General features: G+C 36.7%; 1 protein-coding gene across 7 annotated transcripts in view; it reads left to right on the top strand.

Moving 5' to 3' along the window:
• Window positions 1–20711, top strand: part of PCDH15 (protocadherin related 15) — a 914927-nt gene that overhangs the window by 697041 nt on the left and 197175 nt on the right. For all 7 annotated transcript variants that reach the window (XM_031652624.1, XM_031652623.1, XM_031652622.1 and 4 more), the window contains 2 exons: window positions 4138–4443; window positions 8142–8366. In XM_031652624.1, the coding sequence (XP_031508484.1) occupies window positions 4138–4443; window positions 8142–8366 (531 nt within the window). The remainder of the gene's footprint in view (window positions 1–4137; window positions 4444–8141; window positions 8367–20711) is intronic.

Raw genomic sequence — 20711 nt, 5'->3', positions numbered from 1 at the left:
TTCTCAATGGAAGGAGTGCAAACATCAACCTCTACTTTGAGGTTTTATCCCAATATATTCCACCCATACAGGCATGCTTTTAGGTCGTCTCTATAGTACTGGTAACCCCCAGGGTAGCAATCCCAGTAATGAACTTTCACTTTCATAGATGGAAAGAATTGTGTAACAGACCATTCTAAAAAAATAATGAGAAAAAAAGGGGTGGGGAATGAATTTAGTGTTTAAGAAATATATTTCCCGGCTCCCTTTTCAAGTGGCATGGTATAAAATTGGTTCTGAAAAATTATACAAAAAATCTTTGTTCAATAAATTCCCTTGAACATTGTCTGACTTTTTTTCTTAAGTAATTGTGTGGTTTTCTTTCATATACTCTAACTTTGGTGTTAATCAATAAGGTTTGTGAGTGGTGTTTCTGGAAATTATTCAAAGTTCTGTCCAGTGAGGTCTTTATTTGACTACAAGCTATCAGCCAATTTACCAGCAATATGCATTCACAAGTTAGTAGCCACAAATCAGGCCCCATAGTAACGTGTATATTACAAAAATGTGTTAACCATAGACAGATGATTATAAAGTTGCAGCTATTACTGTTTATTGCTTTGATGTAGTACAAGGGGAAAAGAGATGTGTTATTTTTCTTATTAACAAATTTAATTAACTTTTAATTGATTTCTAGGAAGATATATGTTTTCATTATAGCATCATACACTGAACTGTTTGACTAGATATTAAACATCAATGCAAAGTTCTTGACAGTACTGCTGATAATGAGGGGTTCTATGTTTGGTTATCTTGTTTAACAGCTACATGTTCATCTAGAATAGTAAATAAGTAAAACTGCCTTGCTCAGCCAGCTCATGTTGCTTAACTTACATTCCCTTATTTATGCTCCTTGATTTAATGGGGACATAGGAATAGATAAGGAAATAGCTCTGCATTTTATATTCTATTCCCTTTGTTTCCATTAGATGTGTGTCTCAGTCACCTTACAATTTTTAGAGTAGTTTTCTGGGGGATATTATAGTATTTTATTCCATAAGCAAATATACTTCTTGTCATGGTAGCTATGACTTCAGTGAATTAAGTGGTCATAGATTCAGTCCAAGTGTGTGTGTACTTGACATATCATAATTTATACCAATTTAAACTGATTATTTAAAATTATGAAACTCTATTGATGAGGATGCCCCATTTAGCATTTACTGTCAGTCTGCTTAATGAATATCTGCTTGGATATTTTCTCTAAAAACCCCTCTCAGGCTGGGTGAGATGGCTCACACCTGTAATCCCAGCACTTTGGGAAGCCAAAGTGGGAGGATAGCTTGAGCCCAGAAGTTCAAGACTGACCTGGGCAACAAGGGGAAACCCTGTCTCTAATAAAAATACAAAAAATTAGCCAGGCATGTGGACATGTGCTTGTAGTGCCAGCTACTCAGGAGGCTGAGGTGGGAGGATCACTTGAGCCTGGGAGGTAAAGGTTCAGGTGAGCCTAGATCACACCACTGCACCCCAGCATGGGTGACAGAGCAAGACCTGTTTCAAAAAAAAAAAAAAAAAGAAATCCCATCATAAAATCATCATAAAATATAGATTGCTATATATTTATATATGGCAGTATACACACACTTGCACATGTGTGTAAACACATATATCAAGGTTAAAGATGCTGAGATGGGGATTCTTTCCTGGATTGTCCAAGGGAGCGTAATGTAATCTTACATGCCCTTAAAAGTGGAGGAGGATACCTGAAGAGTAGGTCAGAAAGATAAAATGGAAGAAGATGGAAGGAGGGATTCAAAGAATGTGAGAGGGGCTTGACCACCATTGCTGGCTTTAAAAATGGAGGAAATGTGTCATGAGCCAAGGAATATGGGGACCTCTAGAAACCGGGATTGGTCGTCACATGACAACCATCAAGGAAGTGGGGATCCCAGTTCTACAAACTCTAGCAACTGAATTCTGTCAACAACCTGAATGAGCAAGGACGTTGTTTCTCCTTAGAGTCTCCAGAAAGAAACATAGCCCTGGTGAGACCATCTTGAATTTCTGACCTATAAAGCTTTAAAATAATGAACTTGTTTTGTGTCAGCTGCTCAATTTGTGATAATTTGCTATGGGAGCAAAAGCAAAACTAATTTAGATATGTTTCCTAGTGGATATATAAACAGCTGGACATGTATAAAACACACAGACACACATACAGCCACATCAGTCAAATTGAGTCATTCTACCATAATAGATACTCAATCATATGAGTCAGTCAAAACAACTTGAACAAGAGTCATTTAAATTTCCAATTGCATAAATGATTAATGTTTTCGATCTTAAGATATTCCATAGACAGAAAAAGTGACTGAGATTTTAAGGGTATTATTGTTATGAAACAAGACATATTTATATTTTGTTATTGGCCTACAATTTTTTCTATTTACTTGATGAGTAATTTCAACTAAATAGAAAAAAGAGTTCACCCTCTTTTTTTGGTGAAAATGGGAGAAGACAGTGTTTGTTGTTTTCACTAAAATGATCAGCTTGACTGATTTGTCAATAATTCATAAGACAAATTCTAGGCAAAGTATAAAAGTAAAAGAAACTATATCGACAGAAACTATTCAACTCTGTCACAGTATTTTTTCTCTTCAGGTATTTCTGCAATTCTTCTATCTTTTCTCAGAGCTAAACCTCAGAGATATTAAACTCCCAGGGGCAGTTGTGTTTTCATGAGTCAAAGAGACAAATCCTGCTGAAATGCTTGGCATTATGACATACAGGAGCACCGCTGTAAACATGATTTTCACATCTTAGACATTCTTGTTTCAAAGAAGGCACAAACATTCAGCATCCTCATTCTGCATGCTTTACCAGTGCCTGTAAAACTGAATATACAACTGCATATGTGCTCTTAAAACACATCGTATTGCATTCCACGCTTTGTGGACCTGGAGCGATTTTTGTGTCCCTGGCTCATAAGGCAGCCAAGTGTTTTGTTTTCCTTCCTTTCCTGTTGACAGTTTGGGGCATAATTATGTAACATTTTACAGTTTCTAAGATTTATTTCAGTTTCTTTTACATGGAACTTTTCAAAGCAAAATATACAGTAGCTGATAGCGAGATTCATAATTAGTATCACAATTGAGTTTTAGCTAAGATTCCTTCTTATTACATTTCATTAGATGAATATTTACTCAATATTTTCTCATTTTATTTGATGCAAAGTGATTTTACATGACTTCAAATTTTCAGTAAATATGGGTATATTATGGTATCAAACATTCTCACTTATGCAGAGATGTGTTTTCTAATGTTGAAGAAGAGTCCCTTGCAGGTACATTACAGTTACTGTAGTTTTACTCCTATTTGGCTTTTGGAACAGATTTAGTTTCAAATCTGTTTCATTTCATCTAACATTCATTAATTCAACAAGCATTTGTTAAGTACTTTTATATATGAAGTATTGTGTTAAGAAATGGGACACTGAGATATTTGTTTCTTGTGTAACCTTCCATAAGTCACAGTGTTCTCATTCGTAAAATGAGTTTAATGATATTTACTCATAACAACATCATGAGGATTAAGTCAGGTTATACTTATAAATATTATTTATGATAAATATGATTAATGTTTTTATAATAAAATTATTACATAAATAATAATGGCATAACATAGTAAAATGTTATCTATTATAAACAAACAATGCATAACAATATTATTACTAAACATATATAAACATAAAATGAATATGTAAAGTGAGCAAAAACCTATGTAATCTTAAATTGTCACTCAGTAGATTATGTTAAATGAATTAAAAACAAAATTTTTTCTCACTTTAGAATTCAAAACCTATTAAAATCATAAGACATAAAGATTCAGTACTTTTATAATATGAGTTTTCTGTCATAATATAGTATTGTTATTGCTAATGACATTATAAGTTTTTGTTTTGTTAATTTTAAATTAAGAAGATTAAATATAATATTTTTCATGTTTTATATTTTGCATTGTATAGTCATTGTCATTTCCTCCTTAACCAAATAATATTTGGTCAGAAAAATGCCATAATTTGTTAAGTATTGCCTTCATTTACAGTAGCCCATCAAAACTTATGTGAATTTTCTTGCTTTTCATTTTATTTAATAGGCAACAGACCCCGATGCTGGAATAAATGGTCAAGTGCACTACAGTTTGGGTAACTTTAATAATCTTTTTCGTATCACATCCAATGGGAGCATTTACACAGCAGTGAAGCTTAACAGAGAAGTTAGGGACTACTATGAACTTGTTGTTGTGGCAACAGATGGAGCAGTACACCCTCGTCATTCAACTGTAACCCTGGCCATCAAGGTTTTGGACATTGATGATAATAGTCCTGTGTTCACCAATTCAACGTACACTGTCCTTGTTGAGGAGAATCTGCCAGCTGGGACCACCATCCTTCAAATAGAGGTGTGTGGAAAAAGTATTTATTACATTAATTCTACATTAGGAGGTTTGCTATTAGGGTTTGTTTGCCAAAATTAGCAAGTAAAAATACAACACACCAAGCTGGATTTTAATTTCAGATAAACAATGAATAATTTTTTACTATTTCTCCAATATTGCATATTGTATTTAGTGTGGCAACCCTACTTTAAAGATACCCCAAAAATTAAAGACAGAAAGGTCTCTTTGTAAGAAATTTTAAAAATACTTTTTAATAGATTTATTTTTATTTTTATTTTTATTTTTAATTATACCCTTTATTTTTATTTTTATTTTTTTAATTTATTTATTATTATTATACTTTAAGTTGTAGGGTACATGTGCATAACGTGCAGGTTTGTTACATATGTATACTTGTGCCATGTTGGTGTGCTGCACCCATCAACTCGTCATTTACATCAGGTATAACTCCCAATGCAATCCCTCCCCCCTCCCCCCTCCCCATGATAGGCCCCGGTGTGTGATGTTCCCCTTCCTGAGTCCAAGTGATCTCATTGTTCAGTTCCCACCTATGAGTGAGAACATGCGGTGTTTGGTTTTCTGTTCTTGTGATAGTTTGCTACGAATGATGGTTTCCAGCTGCATCCATGTCCCTACAAAGGACACAAACTCATCAATTTTTATGGCTGCATAGTATTCCATGGTGTATATGTGCCACATTTTCTTAATCCAATCTGTCACTGATGGACATTTGGGTTGATTCCAAGTCTTTGCTATTGTGAATAGTGCCGCAATGAACATACGTGTGCATGTGTCTTTATAGCAGCATAATTTATAATCCTTTGGGTATATACCCAGTAATGGGATGGCTGGGTCGTATGGTACATCTAGTTCTAGATCCTTGAGGAATCGCCATACTGTTTTCCATAATGGTTGAACTAGTTTACAATCCCACCAACAGTGTAAAAGTGTTCCTATTTCTCCACATCCTCTCCAGCACCTGTTGTTTCCTGACTTTTTAATGATCGCCATTCTAACTGGTGTGAGATGGTATCTCATTGTGGTTTTGATTTGCATTTCTCTGATGGCTAGTGATGATGAGCATTTTTTCATATGTCTGTTGGCTGTATGAATGTCTTCTTTTGAAGTGTCTGTTCATATCCTTTGCCCACTTTTTGATGGGGTTGTTTGTTTTATTCTTGTAAAATTTATTTGAGTTCTTTGTGAGTTCTGGATATTAGCCCTTTGTCAGATGGGTAGATTGCAAAATTTCTCCCATTCTGTAGGTTGCCTGTTCACTCTGTTGATGGTAGTTTCTTTTGCTGTGCAGAAGCTCTTTGGATTTAATGAGATCCCATTTGTCAATTTTGGCTTTTACTGCCGTTGCTTTTGGTGTTTTAGACATGAAGTCTTTGCCCATGCCTATGTCCTGAATGGTACTACCTAGGTTTTCCTCTAGGATTTTTATGGTATTAGGTCTAACATTTAAGTCTTTTTTAATTTACAAAAGTAATATTCTGTTTATCCCAACAGTTGACAATACAATAGTTTATGAAACAAAAGTTAATAATCTCCCACATTGTGCCTCCAGAATACTCAGCATTAAATTTATTTCACATTTGTCTTTGTGTTCACACAAATGTCAAAAAAAAATGTATGTGTGTGTATGTGTGTGTGTGTGTATATATATTCATTTGTGTGGGTTGTACATATATAACATAAATGTGTATACACAGGAAAAACACAGAGTTACATATTGGTTCCCCCTCTATTTTACAGATATCGTTTATACCCATTATTCTGTATTTTTTTCACATTCAATACACAAAAGGCATCTTCTAGTACTCTAACTCTCCTTTTTAATGACATCTCTGTATCAAGCCTCTTTTTTAAGTTTTCAACTATAAATTACAAAAAGTCCTGAACATTTTGATTCAGTAGGTTAGGCTGATCCGTAAATCTGCATTTTTAAGCAGCCACCTCATTTAATACTGACTCAGTTGGTCTATGAGGTATGTTTTGGGGGAAAAAAAAAAAGGTAGCCAATTTTCCACCTGTAGTCCACAACTTGAATGTTCTTAGCACAGTTTTCCAGACTCTGTATACCTTCCATAATTGAACTCAGCAATAAACATTAACAAGTCTAAATAAGGCAAATACTGACCAGGGAAAGAACCATCATTCCTTCATCTATTCCACCATTCATCTATCAAATAATTAATTAGTTAATATATTTATTTAACAAACATGTCTTCAGTATGTACAGTATGCAAAGTCTCCTGCCAGTGTCGTTAAATTCATGCTGTCCTAGGGGATCCACAGACTTTGGGGATACAATGGTGAACAAAACAAATCTGCTGCTTTCTTGGAGTTTTCAGGCTAGTTTAGCAATCAGTCAAGAAAATTAGTAGTTAAAACGTAGGTCCTCAGTACAAAGGGCCTAGGTAACAGAGGTGGAGCTCCTAACCTAATCTTAAGACAAAGAGAAACTTATTTCTAAATGGTGAACTGAGGGACAAGTAAGAGCTATTCAAGAGGAAATGGAAGAAAGAGTGTTTAAAGTAGTGGAGGAAAAAAAGTCTGGTCAAAACCATGGAAGACGGGAAAGTGTGAGGGGTGAGGGGCTAAAAGTCTAGAAAATGTAGTGACTCTTACCATGTTAAGGATAATGGCGTTGATTGAAAATTGAATTAAAAACCAGAGGATTTTAAGCAGGAAAAATCACATAATAAAATGTATGCTTTAATAGCATCTTTCTGATTGTTAAGTCAATAATTGATTGGAGGAGACCAAGACTGAGGTTCACATAGGAGATGTTGCATTAAAATATGCACATTAAAACATACTCTGAATCTTCCCCATTTTCATTCTTGCTCCATTTGGTTTTCTGTACCTGAGGTGCATTTGCTAGTCTGTACTGAGTGAAATAGCCATTCTACAAGACTCCCATGAAAACCCATCCTTTCAGCTAAAGGACATCGTTCCCAATTTAGAACATCTTTTAGATTTCATGTCACATTTTTTCCTTTCTATTTTAGTATTTGTGTCTTATTTCTTCTCTGAGACCATAACCTGTAGGGAAGTAATTGTGTCTTGATTCATTTTGGTGCTCTCTACAGCACCTGTGTGTAACTACTACTGAAATGCTAGTTAAATGAAGGGAAGTATAGTAGAGTGATCTCTAGAAATGTATTATAAGATCACTGTGAAAAAGAATTATTACTTACATTTTCTTAGTTTTCTTATAGTACTTTAGCCATCCATTATGTTTATGGAAATCACTCAGTGTTTATTTTTATTTAATATATTTGTTCATGATTATTAAATCAGCAGAAAATAAGAAGTAACCATTTAAGGCTATTTTTTTTTTTTTACTGTGATATAATTCATTTAGTGATTTTTCAAGTTAAATAGATAAAGTAATAACATCGACAATGACAAAATCTTATGGGAGTATTTCTCTCTCTCTGTCTCTCTCTCTCTCTCTTTCTCTGATTCTCCCTCTCACTGCCTCCCTCTTTTCCTCTCTCCCTCCGTCTTTCCTCCATCCCTCCTTCCCTCTCTCTGGTAAATTATTAAATAATGTATTTCTCTTTTAAAACGTGTCTTTTTGTCCTCATTAAATTCATGCTGTCCTAGGCACTGACACACGACTTCCATCCTTCCTGCATTTCTTTATTTTGGTAACATCACTAATAAAACCATTCTTTTGCTTATTACAGGCCAAAGATGTCGACCTTGGAGCAAATGTGTCTTACCGGATAAGAAGCCCAGAAGTAAAGCATTTTTTTGCACTACATCCATTTACAGGAGAACTATCCCTTTTAAGGAGTTTAGATTATGAGGCATTTCCAGACCAAGAAGCAAGTATCACTTTTCTGGTAGAGGCCTTTGATATTTATGGGACAATGCCTCCTGGTATTGCTACTGTCACAGTGATTGTAAAGGTAAGGACGAAAGATGACTTCTGGTTGCCTGCTTTTCTCTCTATACATGTAGGTTTTGTTTCTTCTATTATACCTATAAATATATTTTGATAATAATTCCTAATGACACAGTGGTACCAGACCCAGAACATGGATTTTTCCAACGGAAAATAGTTATGAATACATAAGAAATAACTATATTTTTGACTATAAAAGATCAATTTTAAAGAGGCACTAAATATGAGTACAAGGACCATGGAAATTTGAGTCTGCGTCAGCTCTCCATCAAGTCATAACCTCTCTAGACTAGATTTTAGTTCAAATTCCACAGCATCAGGCATAATTATTTGGTACAAATCCTTCAACTAAAAAAATTTTGTAAATGACTCTGAAGGGCCAAGAGTTCTTAGGCCCTAAAATTAATTTATGGTCCAAACCTCTGGGATGAAATATGCTTCCAAGTTAGATGGAATTGGGGCTAAATTCTGGCTCAATCCTTTTTAAGCTCTATGACCTTGGGGACTTTGTTAACCACTCTGGATTTGTTATCTCATTTATTATAATACCCTATGCCAGATGATTGCATGAAAGAGCATGGCATTTTTAACCTTTTGAATTTCTAGTCATTTTTTAAGAAACAACTTAAAAGTAGATATGAGAAGAAGTACTATAAGTTGATCAGTCCTCAAATAGTAGTACATACAATGATCATCTGAGCGTCATCTTAAACTTCCAGATTTCTCTACTCCTTCCCCAAAGAAGGACCTGTCCCGATCATAAACATCAGCATTTGAGAAAAGTACACAGATGATTCTTATACAAGACATATGAATCCCATATTGAGAAATTTACTTCAAATACAAAGATACACGTACAAAAATCCTCAAGTTACTTTACTAAATGAGTATATTACTAAAAAAATCACTTTACATGGCAGTAATTTCTTAGGCAATATAAAGTAAAAGTTCATTCACTATCATGGTACGTTGTAAAAATTTTTGTTTTGGTAAGGGAAGAAAATAGAAACTTGAAAGAGTCCTATTTAAAGTGGTTTTTTTCTGCTTCCAGAATAGATTTTGAATGATGAAAAAGGGCTGGTCAGAAAGAAATAGAGATACCCGCCCAGAGCATGGGCAGTGGAGGGAGGAAAAAGACAGAAGATCTATAAGATAAATGAAGCACTTGCAAAGAAGCTTATAGAGTATGTCAATGGCCATGCATAAAATAGATGAATATGAGTAATTAATTGAATAAACAATTTAACTTTACTATAGATATTTTGGTTTGTATTTTATTCACAGTTGTATCTATGTTCTACCCCCAAAAATATTATTGATAATTATGGCTCAGATTTTACCAGGTGACCATAGATATCAAGTTTCTATGTTAAAAAAAAAAAATGAAATCTATGGGCTTAGACAGAAAAATGTGGAAAGATGTGGACATTTTTAATAAATGTTTAGTTGCAGGATCATACCATAGGATTAGAATGAAATATTGGCAACTACATATTGTCTACTACATGTTGGTACTATTTATGATTCATATAATCACTAAAAACGTGTAATAGCTGAGTAGAATCAAAGTTACATGACTTGCCAGCTTTGTTAGGTTATCTAATCCTGGAGATCATGCAGATACCTCTAGGCATCTGTGTTTACTTAAACTTTGTCAGTATTACATTTTCAGGTTGTATTTTGTTCCCGTCAATGCTTTTTCATTTGTTCTTTTGAAGTGGTTAGAGTTACAGTCCATTATGTGTTTAAGGTGAATTGTTTAGCAGAATTTACGTATGATAATTTACTAACAATTCCATATCATTTGGATTTTGTTGGCTACCTGAAGATGGTGGGACAGTGCAGATACATTTCTGCCTAAAATAAGACAACGTTCCTGAAGATTACTCTCTTTTTCTTTCTTTTTTTAATTTTTTTTTTTATTTTAGTGTCCAGTATATTTATGTGAGATCATTTAGATTATGCATGTGCAACACAAATGTCTCTGAGGGACCTTAGTAGAAGACTATATGTATCCAGGGTCATAAGGTAAACAAGGTCATAGGCAACTTTTCTGCAATTCTCATGTTATAGGGACTACAAATAAGATTTTATTTTATTTGAAATGATGGAAGAAGAATTCACTTTTCTTAGGTCGTTGTTTGGTTGTTGTGCTGCTAAATAGCTAGATATATGCTACTAGTTTTCTTAGACAACAAAGTAATGATGTGAAAAAATATTTCACCAATACATAATTAATATAACTATATTTTTCCAGTAGGTTAATGTTCTTGACCCCAAAATTTTGGGGTTTGGATTTTATTTTTTTAAGATAATTCTGCAATCACAGTTAAACACAGGAAGTATTCCACTACCTTTTCTTTTTTTAGTGTCTTATTTTACATTTTCATCTTTTATTTAGATTCAGGCATTACATGTTCACATTTGTTACATAAGTGTATTGCATGATGCTGAGTTTTGGGATATGAATGATGAGTATTTAGGTTGATTCCATGTCTTTGCTATTGTAACTCATAAAACTTTAGTAAATAAATGTTATATCTTGGCTGGGCATGGTGGCTCATACCTGTAATCCCTACACTTTGGGAGGCCGAGGCGGGTGGATCACCTGAGGTTGGGAGTTTGAGATCAGCCTGGCCAACATGATGAAACCTCATCTCTATTAAAAATACAAAAAATTAACTGGGCGTGGTGGCGCACACCTCTAATCCCAGCTACTCAGCAGGCTGAGGCAGGAGAATCACTTAAACCTGGGAGATGAATGTTGCAGTGATTTGAGATCACGGCACTGCACTCCAGCCTGGGCAACAAGAGCGAAACTCCATCTCAAAAAATAAAATAAATTAAATGTTATATCTTAACATATGTTGTGTCTTGTAACTGAAGACATATTATCATTTTAATTCAAAAGGTTTATGGCATGCTCGGGTGAGTAATTCAAATGATTCTAAGTAATTTCCAACACGTTTCTTTCTTTAAAGTTTTTAATTTAGGCTCATGGATACATGTGCAGTTTTTTATACAGGTAAATTGTGTGTCACAGGATTTGATTGTACAGATTGCTTTGCCACTCAGGTAATAAACATAGTACCTTATAGGTAGTTTTTTTTTTATCCTCACTCTCCTCCATCTGTCCACCCTCAAGCAGCCCCCAATGTATGTTGTTCCCATCTTTGTGTCCCTATGTACTCAACATTTACCTTCAGCTTCAAAGTGAGAACATGCAGTATTTGGTTTTCTGTTCCTATGTTAGTTCACTTAGGATAATGGCTTCTAGTTGCATCCATGATGCTGCAGAGGACATGATCTCATTCTTTTTTATGGCTGCATAGTTATTCCATGGCATATATGTGCCACATTTTCTTTATTTAGTTGACCATTGTTGGGCATTTAGGTTGATTGATTTCATGTCTTTACTACTGTGAATAGCATGATACTAATGATACACGTGCATGTGTCTTTATGGTACAACAATTTATTTATCTTTGAATATATACCTAAAAAATGGGATTGCTGGGTCAAATGCTCATTTTGCTTTGAGTTCCTTGAGAAATCGCCAAACTGCTTTGTTCTGTTTTCTCCTCAACCTCGCCAGCATGCTTTTTGTTTTATGTTTTGTTTTGCTTTGTTTTTACTTTTAATAGCAATTCTGATTGGTGTGAGATGGTGTCTCATAATGGTTTCGATTTGCATTGCTCTCATGATTAGTGATGATGAGCATTTTTTTCATATGCTTGTTCACCATATGTATGTCTTCTTCTGAAAAGTGTGTGTTCATATCTTTTGCCCACTTTTTAATGGGGTGGTTTGCTTTTTGCTTGTTGATTTGTAAATTCCTTATAGATTCTGGATATTAGACCTTTGTCAGATGCATAGTTTGTAAGCATTTTCTCCCATTCTGTAGGTGGCCTGTTTACTCTGTTTATATGGTTTTTTTGCTATGCAGAAGCTCTTTTAGTTTAATTAAGTCACACTTGTCAATTTTTGCTATTGGTAAAATTGTTTTTGGCATCTTTGTTATAAATTTTTGCCAGGGCTTATGTTCAGAATGATATTTCCTAGGTTATTTTCCAGTGTTTTTATAGTTTTAAGTTTGACATTAAAGTCTTCAATCCATCTTGAGTTCATTTTTGTACATGGTGTAAGGAAGGGGTCCAGTTTCATTTTTCTACATATGTATAGCCAGTTATCCCAGCTTCATTTGCTGAATAGGGAGTCCATTCTCCATTGTTTGTTTTTATTTACTTTGTTATATATCAGATGGGTATAAGTATGCGGCATTATTTTTGGGATCTCTATTCTGTTCCATTGGTCTATGTGTCTGTTTTTGTACCAGGACAATGTTGTTTTGGTTACTGTAGCATTATAGTATAGTTTGAAGTCAAGAAATGTGATATCTTCAGCTTTTTTCTTTTTACTTTGGATTGTCTTAGCTATTCAAGCTCATTTTTGGTTTGATATGAATTTTAGAATACATTTTTCTGGTTTTGTGAATAATATCTTTAGTAGTTTAATAAGAATGGCATTGAATCTGTACTTTGCTTTGGGCAGCATGGCCATTTTAATGATACTGATTCCTTCTATCTACAAGAATGGAATATTTTTCAATTTGTTTCTGTAGTCTTTGATTTCACTGAGCAATATTTTAAGTTCTCATTGTAGAGATTTTTCACCACCCTGGTCAGTTGTATTCCTAGGTACTTTTTTGTGTAACTATTGTAAATGGGATTACATTCTTGATTTGGCCCTCAGCTTAAATGTTTTTAGTACATAGGAATGCTATCATTGATTTTTGTACATTGATTTGGTATCCTGAAACTTTGCTGAAGTTGTTTATTAGATCAAGGAGTTTTGGACAGAGACTATGGGGTTTTCTAGGTGTAGAATCATATCATCTGCAAACAAGGGTAGTTTTACATCCTCTCTTCCTAATTGGATGGGTTTTATTTCTTTCTATTGCTTTATTGCTCTGGCCAAGACTTCCATTACTATGATGAGTGGGAATGATAAGAGAGGACATCCTTATCTTGTTTCCCTTTTCAAGGGGAATGCCTCCAGCTTTTGCCCATTCAGTATGATGTTGGCTGTGCATTTGTCCTAGATGGCTTTTGTTATTATTATTATTATTTTATTATTATTATTATTATTTTTTTTTTGAGGCGGAGTCTTCACTCTGTCCCCCAGGCTGGAGTGCAGTGGCACCATCTCGGCTCACTGCAAGCTCCGCCTCCCGGGTTCGCGCCATTCTCCTGCCTCAGCCTCCCGAGTAGCTGGGACTACAGGCGCCCGCCACCGTGCCCGGCTAATTTTTTTTTTTTTGTATTTTAGTAGAGACGGGGTTTCACCTTGTTAGCCAGGATGGTCTCGATCTCCTGACCTCGTGATCCGCCCGCCTCGGCCTCCCAAAGTGCAGGGATTACAGGCGTGAGCCACCGCGCCCGGCCGGCTTTTATTATTTTAAAGTATGTTCCTTCAGTGCTTAGTTTGTTAAGGGTTTTTAACATGAAAGTATGTGGAATTTTATTGAAATCCTTTTCTGCATCTATGGAGAGGATCATGTAGTTTTTGTTTTTAGTTCTGTTTCTGTGGTGAATCACTTCTGTTGATTTGTCTATATTGAACCAACCTTGCGTCCCAGGCATAAAGCCTACTTGATTGTGGCAGATTAGCTTTTTGATGTGCTGCTGGTTTGCCAGTATTTTGTTGAAAATTTTTGCATCTGTGTTCATCAAAGATATTGGCCTGAAGTTTTCTTTTTTGTTGTTGTTGTGACTCTGCCAGGTTTTGGTATCAGGATGATTTTGACCTCATAGAGTGAGTTAGGGAGGAATGCCTCTTCCTCAATTTTTTGGAATATTTTCAGTAGGGATGGTACCAATTCTTCTTTATACATCTGGTAGAATTTGACTGTGAATCCATCTGGTCCTGGGCTTTCCCTGGTTGGTAGGCTCTTTTTTTACTGATTCAATTTCAGAACTCATTATTTGTTTAGGGATTCAATTCCTTCTTAACGCAAACTTGGGAGGTTGAATGGTTCCAGGAATTTATCCATTTACTTTTGGGTTTCTAGCTCGTGTACACAGAGGTGTTCATAGTCTCTGAGGGTTCTTTTGTATTTCTATGGGATCAATGGTAATGTCCTTCTTCATTCAGTCAGTCATTTCTGATTGTGTTTAGTTGGATCTTCTCTTTTTTTATTTGTCTAGCTATTCATCCATCTATCTAATTAAGTCTTTCAAATAACTAAAATAACTAATTCCTAAATTCATTTATCTTTTATATGGTCTTTTGCATCTCAATTTCCTTCAGTTCAGCTCTGATTTTGGTTATTTCTTGTCTTCTACTGGCTTTGAGTTTGGTTTGCTCTTGTTTCTCCAGTTCCTGTAGACATGATGCTAGATTGTTCATTTGATATATTTCTGACTTTTTAAATGTGGGCATTTAGCTCTATAAACTTCTTTCTTAACACTGTTTTAGTTGTGTGCCAGAGATTGTGGTATGTTGTATCTTTGTTTTCATTAGTTTGAAATATTTTATTTCTGTCTTCATTTTATTACTTACCCAGAGATCATTCAGGAACAAGTTGTTTAATTTTCATGTAATTATATGGTTTTGAATGTTTTTCTTAGTATTGATTTCTGTTTTTATTACACCATGTTCAGAAAGTGTGGTTGGTATGATTTAATTTTCTTCGATTTCTTACAGATTGTTTTTATGTCGAATTGTGTGGTCAATTTTAGAGTATGTGCCATGTGGTGATGAGAAGCATGTATATTCTGTTGTTTTGGGGTGGAGAGTTCTATAGATGTCTATTATGTCCATTTGTTCAAGTGTTGAATTCAGGTCCTAAATATCTTTTTTACTTTGTCACCTTGATCATCTATCACTGTCCATGGGTTATTGAAATGTCCCACTATTGTATGGAAATCGAAGTCTCTTTGTAGGTCTGTAAGAACTTGCTTTATGAATCTGGGTGCTCCTGTGCTGGATGAATATATATTTAGGATATTTAGATCTTCCTGTTGAATTGTACCCTTTGCCATTATATAAAGCCTATCTTTGTCTTTTGTGATGTTTGTTGATTTAAAGTCTCTTTTGTCGGAAATTTGGATAACAAATTCAGCTTTTTTCTGTTTTCTGTTTTCTTGGTAGACTTTTCTCCAACCCTTTACTTTGGGCCTGTGGATATCATTGCATGTGAGATGGGCCTCACATAACCTGGTTCTTGCTTCTTTATGCAGCTTGTCACTCTGTGCCTTTAAATTGTGACATTTAGCCCATTTACATCCAATGTTAATATTTATATGTGCAAATTTGATCCTGTCATCATATTGTTAGCTGGTTATTATGTAGACTTATTTATGTCATTGCTTTATAGTGTGAGAGATCTGTGTATTTAAGTGTGTTTTTGTAGTGTTCACATTTAGCACTCCTTTCAGGAGCTCTTATAAGGCAGGCCTGGTTGTAATAAATTCCCTTAGAATTTGCTTGTCTGAAAATGATTTTATTTCTTTTTTACTTATGAAGCTTAGTTTCATTGGATATGACATTCTTGGATTGAAATTCTTTTCTTTAAGAATGCTGAGTATAGGCCCCCAATCTCTTCTGGCTTATAGGGTTTCTGCTGAAAGATACACTGTTAGCCTGATGGATTCTCTTTGTAGATTTCCTGCTCCTTCTTTCCATCTGCCTTTAGAATTTTTTTCTTTCATTTTAAAGAGAATGAAAGATAATCTGATGATTATGTGTCTTGTGCATGGTCTTCTTGTATAGTATCTTGCAGTTCTCTGCAGTTTTTAAATTTTAATGTTGGCCTCTCTAGTGAGGTTGGGAAGTTTTCATGGACAATATCCTGAAATATGTTTTTCAAGTTGCCTGCCTTTCCCCCATTTCCCTCAGTGACGCCAGTGAGGAGTAGATCTAGTCTCTTCACATAATCCCGTATTTTTCAAGGGTTTTATCCATTCTTTTTTATTATTATTATTTTTGTCCTTCTTAGTTTAGAGAGCCAGTCTTCACACACTGTGATTCTTTCCTTAGCTTGGTCTATTCTGCTGTTAATGCAATTACAATATGAAATTCTTGTAGTGTGCTTTTCAGCTCTGTTAGATCATTTTGGTTCTTTCTTATAATGGCCATTTCATCTACCAGCTCCTGTATTGTTTTATTGCAATCCTTAGTTTCCTTGGTTTGCATTTTGACTTCTTCCCTGATTCTCAATGATTTTCATTCCTATCCATATTCTGAATTCTATTTCTTTCATTTCAACCATTTCAGCTGAGTTAAGAATCCTTGGTGGGGAACTAGTGCAGTTGTTTGGAGGAAAAAAAGACACTTGTTTTCTGAGTTGCCAGAGTTCTTGCACTGGTTCTTTCTCATCTGTGTTTTCTGATATTCTTTCAACTATCTAATTTGAGTACAGTCAGTTGGCTTATTTGGATGTTTTCAGAGGAGTAAGTTCTTGTGCATGACCTTTATTTGTACCTGAGCTCTTGTCCTTGGTTTCACAGATGAATATATTAGCAAAGTATTTTTAACATTAAAGTTTGGACTGTGGTCCAGTGGATGGCATTTAACTGGAATGGCCAGTAGGTAGGCTCTTAGTCAGTCTCCTCTATTTCCTAAGGATTGTTGTGCCCCTTCTCAATGCTCTGAAAGTGCGGGCTCCTTTTGCACTTGACTCCTGGCTGTATATCTCAGTTTGGAACTCCCAGGCTATACACCGTAGCTCCAGGGCAAGCTCAGGCTTTATGTTCTTTCTCCAGCTTACACACAGCAAGGGAAGGGACCTTGGCTGTGGCTGTGGCAGATGGCCTTTCACTTTTCTCTTGGTGCCCCAACCCAGAAAAATACAGAGCCACTACTAATCAGCCTGGGGTGTGGTGGCTGCATCGTAGGCCCAAGCTTGAGGGTGATGTGGCTGACTGGAGGTGTGGCTAAAGCACTCAGGGTCTTTGCTCCCACCACAGTCTGAGGGCAGCAAGGGCAATACCACTGCAGCAGCAGTGGCAGAGGGGCTTTTGGTTGTCCCTGTGTGCTCTACCTCAGGGAAACTCAAAACTGCTGCTACTGGGAATGTCCAGCCAGAGAGTGGGGTGGCTGCACTGCTGGCCTGAGCTGGGTAAAGAGCAGGAGGTTGAGGAATTACAGGTAGGAGAGTCTGAACTTCTCTATATGATAACTGTGTCCTCCTGGAAGAGTGAGTAAAACCTTTGGGCTCTTTCTTTCTTCTCCAGTCCAAGGGCAGGAGGGGCAGAATTACTGCCATGGCAGTGGCAGAGTGGCTGTTAGTTGACTGTGGGAGCCCCTCCTTAAGGAAACACAAAGCCACTAGCAGTGGGAATGCTCAGCTGGAGATGGGGTAGCTGTTCCGTGGTCCCGAGCATGGGCCCTGCCTCGTAAAGAGTGAGAGGTGGGGGGCTTATGGGAAAGAGAGACTGGGCTTCTGTCCATATGGCAGCTGTGGTGTCCTGGAGTTCCTGCATAGTGACCAGGCCCTTTGTTCCTCCCCAGTCCAAGGGCAGCTGCAGTCACAGAGAGGTTGCAAATTGTCTCTAGGGTTTTCTCACCACTGACTAAAGTATTAGGCATTGAGAGGGTGGTTGTGCTAGGGGCCCAAATCCAGAGGCACTGGGCAGTAAAGATTAGCAGAGGTGGAGACCTGCCTAGAAAGCAGTCTAACTGTTTTTCTGTAATGCTGCTGTGCTGTGCTGGGGGTTTGCATCAGTCTCCAACCACTGCATTCCCTCCTGAGCCTGAGGGCAACAGGAGTGAGGACTGTGGAGCAGCAAAAAATGGTGACCTGCCTTGCCCTCTGGGATCTCTGTCCCAGGGAAGTACAGAGCTGCTACTGGCCCAGGAATCCAAGTGGGGGGTGGTTACCGAGGTCCTAGGATGGGAAGCCCTGCCCAGTGAGGAGTAGCAAGGGTGTGGACCCACATGGAAAACAGTACCCACTTTTCTGTAAGGAAATTATACTGTGTTGGGGGTCTGCATTAGTCCCTAATCCCTGCCCTTCCCAAGCCTAAGAGCAAAATGAGGGAGGGTTGCAGAGCAGCAAAAATGGCAGCCGGCCTCTTCCACTGGGAGCTCCATCCCAGAGAAGTACAGAGCTGTTCCGGACCCAGGAACTCAGGTGGGGCTGTAATGGACAGCAGGCCTTATCCTGCAAGGTGCAGCTGAGATGAGGCCTGCAATGTTTCACTGCTCAGCCTCGTAGATTTGGCCCCTTTACTGGGGGCATGCAAGTCTGGCCTCTGCTGCTACAGGAGCTACAGGCGCTGGTGCCAGAGTGTCTGGGGATACAAGTCTCCTGGGACTCCATATGTGCCTGAGTATGGCTCTGCCAAGACTCCACATGGTTCTCCATGTCAGCCTAGAGACACTGGTGGGGAGCTCACAGGGGAGATCTCCTGAGCCCAGGGATGCAAAAGTTCATGGCAGAAGTGTGGGTCCCCAGGGACTCACTTACTCACAGTTTCCCCACAGTGGGAGGACTCCCCTGGCTCTGTGCCACCCCTAGGGTGGGCAGTTATCCGGTCTTGCTCTCCTCTGTTCTCTAGGTGTTATACTCTTTCCCTGATGAATTCCAGTGTGTCTCCATCTGGATTTTTCAGATGAGCTAGTGTCCACTCGCCAGCCTTTCGTTTCTCCATGAGATTGACACACACCAGCTGCTTCCAGTTAGTTCTCTTGGTCTCCACCGCTTCCACTGTCTCTTTTTTTTTTTTTTTTTTTTTTTACACTTGACTTAAGATCATCTGCTAGCACACAAATTGATGCCATTTCTTCTGTGGATACTGCCGCCACCTCTAAACTACCTTGGAATGGAGATCATAAGCTCCTTCCATCCTCGGATGCCCTAAACCTGTTAGGAGAGTTTTATCAGGATCTGGGTTCTTTATTTCTCAGGGTTCCACATGTCTATATACTTTATTCTTCCATTCTTGTGTCTCTCTGTCCTCAGATATTTATTTCAGGAGGTAGGAAATGTGTCTATTTCAGGGAATTAAAACTTCAGTCAACAGTAAATTTCCTTTGGAAATAGGAACCCAAACTGTCAAAATCTTTTCTTGGGTAACCTTATTTTTATTTTCATACCTCTCTTTCCTGAGACGCTCTAGTGGTCTGGAAAAAGGATCAAGCAACAAGAAAAAATTATAGAGAGCCTGAAGGGAGGGCTTTGATTTTACTGTATTTTGAAATGTGATTTTGTCACACTATTGTGTTACAACATTTAGAAATCTGTAACAAAAATTTTTAGGGAATGTAATATTGGTGGTTATGAAGATTCCATAATATGTATGCAGATGGAAAAGACTAAGGTGAGAGTGGTCTAAATAGACTAATTATAGCAAAATATCTTCTGGACAGGTGAAAAATTTACCTTGGTATACTCTTGTCTACTCATATGACTTGGTGGAATTGATCAGTTAAAACATTAAAAAGAGAAAAATAATTCATTTATTGATGATTTTGGACAAAGAAGAGAAAACAAAAAAAGACTTGCTATTAATGACATTCCCCCTATTCTTCCCAGATTGAAAAATAGATCATCAAATGGTATAGCCTTTTCTCCGATGAAGGTGTGGTTGATGATAGACAGTTATAATAAACACTCATACAGTCTGACTTGGCAGCTCTGGATTCAATTTCAAATTATGTCCAAAATTATCACCTCAAAAAGCAAGTTATGCCCTAAATAACCCTCATTCTGTATCTGGGACTCATCCCTCTTAAAAAGTTCTTCACGCTGCCTCACCACCCCTTTATTTCCATATGGAGATATTACTTAAGGTTTCTACATCAGCAACTGGAAGATAATTTATTCCTCAGATAGAGAAGAGTGTAGGTCTAATTCGTGTTGTCGCAGTTGCTTTATCTTATTTAGATAAGTAACACCATTCCTTTGGTCAAGGCGTCCTGACTCATGCAGTCATTGCCTGTTTATTATACATTTAAAGCAAAACTTAATGTTTAACTCTAGACATATGTGATACCACTTTTTATTTTTTCCAAGTTCATCTAAGCATAATAAAATTGGTAGGAAATTCTCCCAAATGTAGACTGACACTTGCTTTCCTCTTTTCTGATAACTCCGGGTGGTGATTATCACAAATAGAACTTTAAAATTCTAGTATATACTGCCAAGGACCATAAAAATATTATTATCTTTTTTTTTTTTTAAAGAGAAGAATGGAGTACAATTCTCATTTTTCTACAAATATAGTCTCTACCAGCTTTGCAAATTGTCTCTATTTGGTCTGATTACTTGCAGTACTGAAAAGCTGTTTTGTTGATAACATAAGTGTATGGTATTTGCTAGGAGATACTTGGACCCAAAAAGTCA

The sequence above is a fragment of the Papio anubis genome, chromosome 11 (genome assembly GCF_008728515.1).
Source record: "Papio anubis isolate 15944 chromosome 11, Panubis1.0, whole genome shotgun sequence".
Lineage (NCBI taxonomy): Eukaryota > Metazoa > Chordata > Mammalia > Primates > Cercopithecidae > Papio > Papio anubis.
Note: the sequence above shows the minus strand (reverse complement) of the source record. Positions and strands in the feature narration are given on the sequence as shown.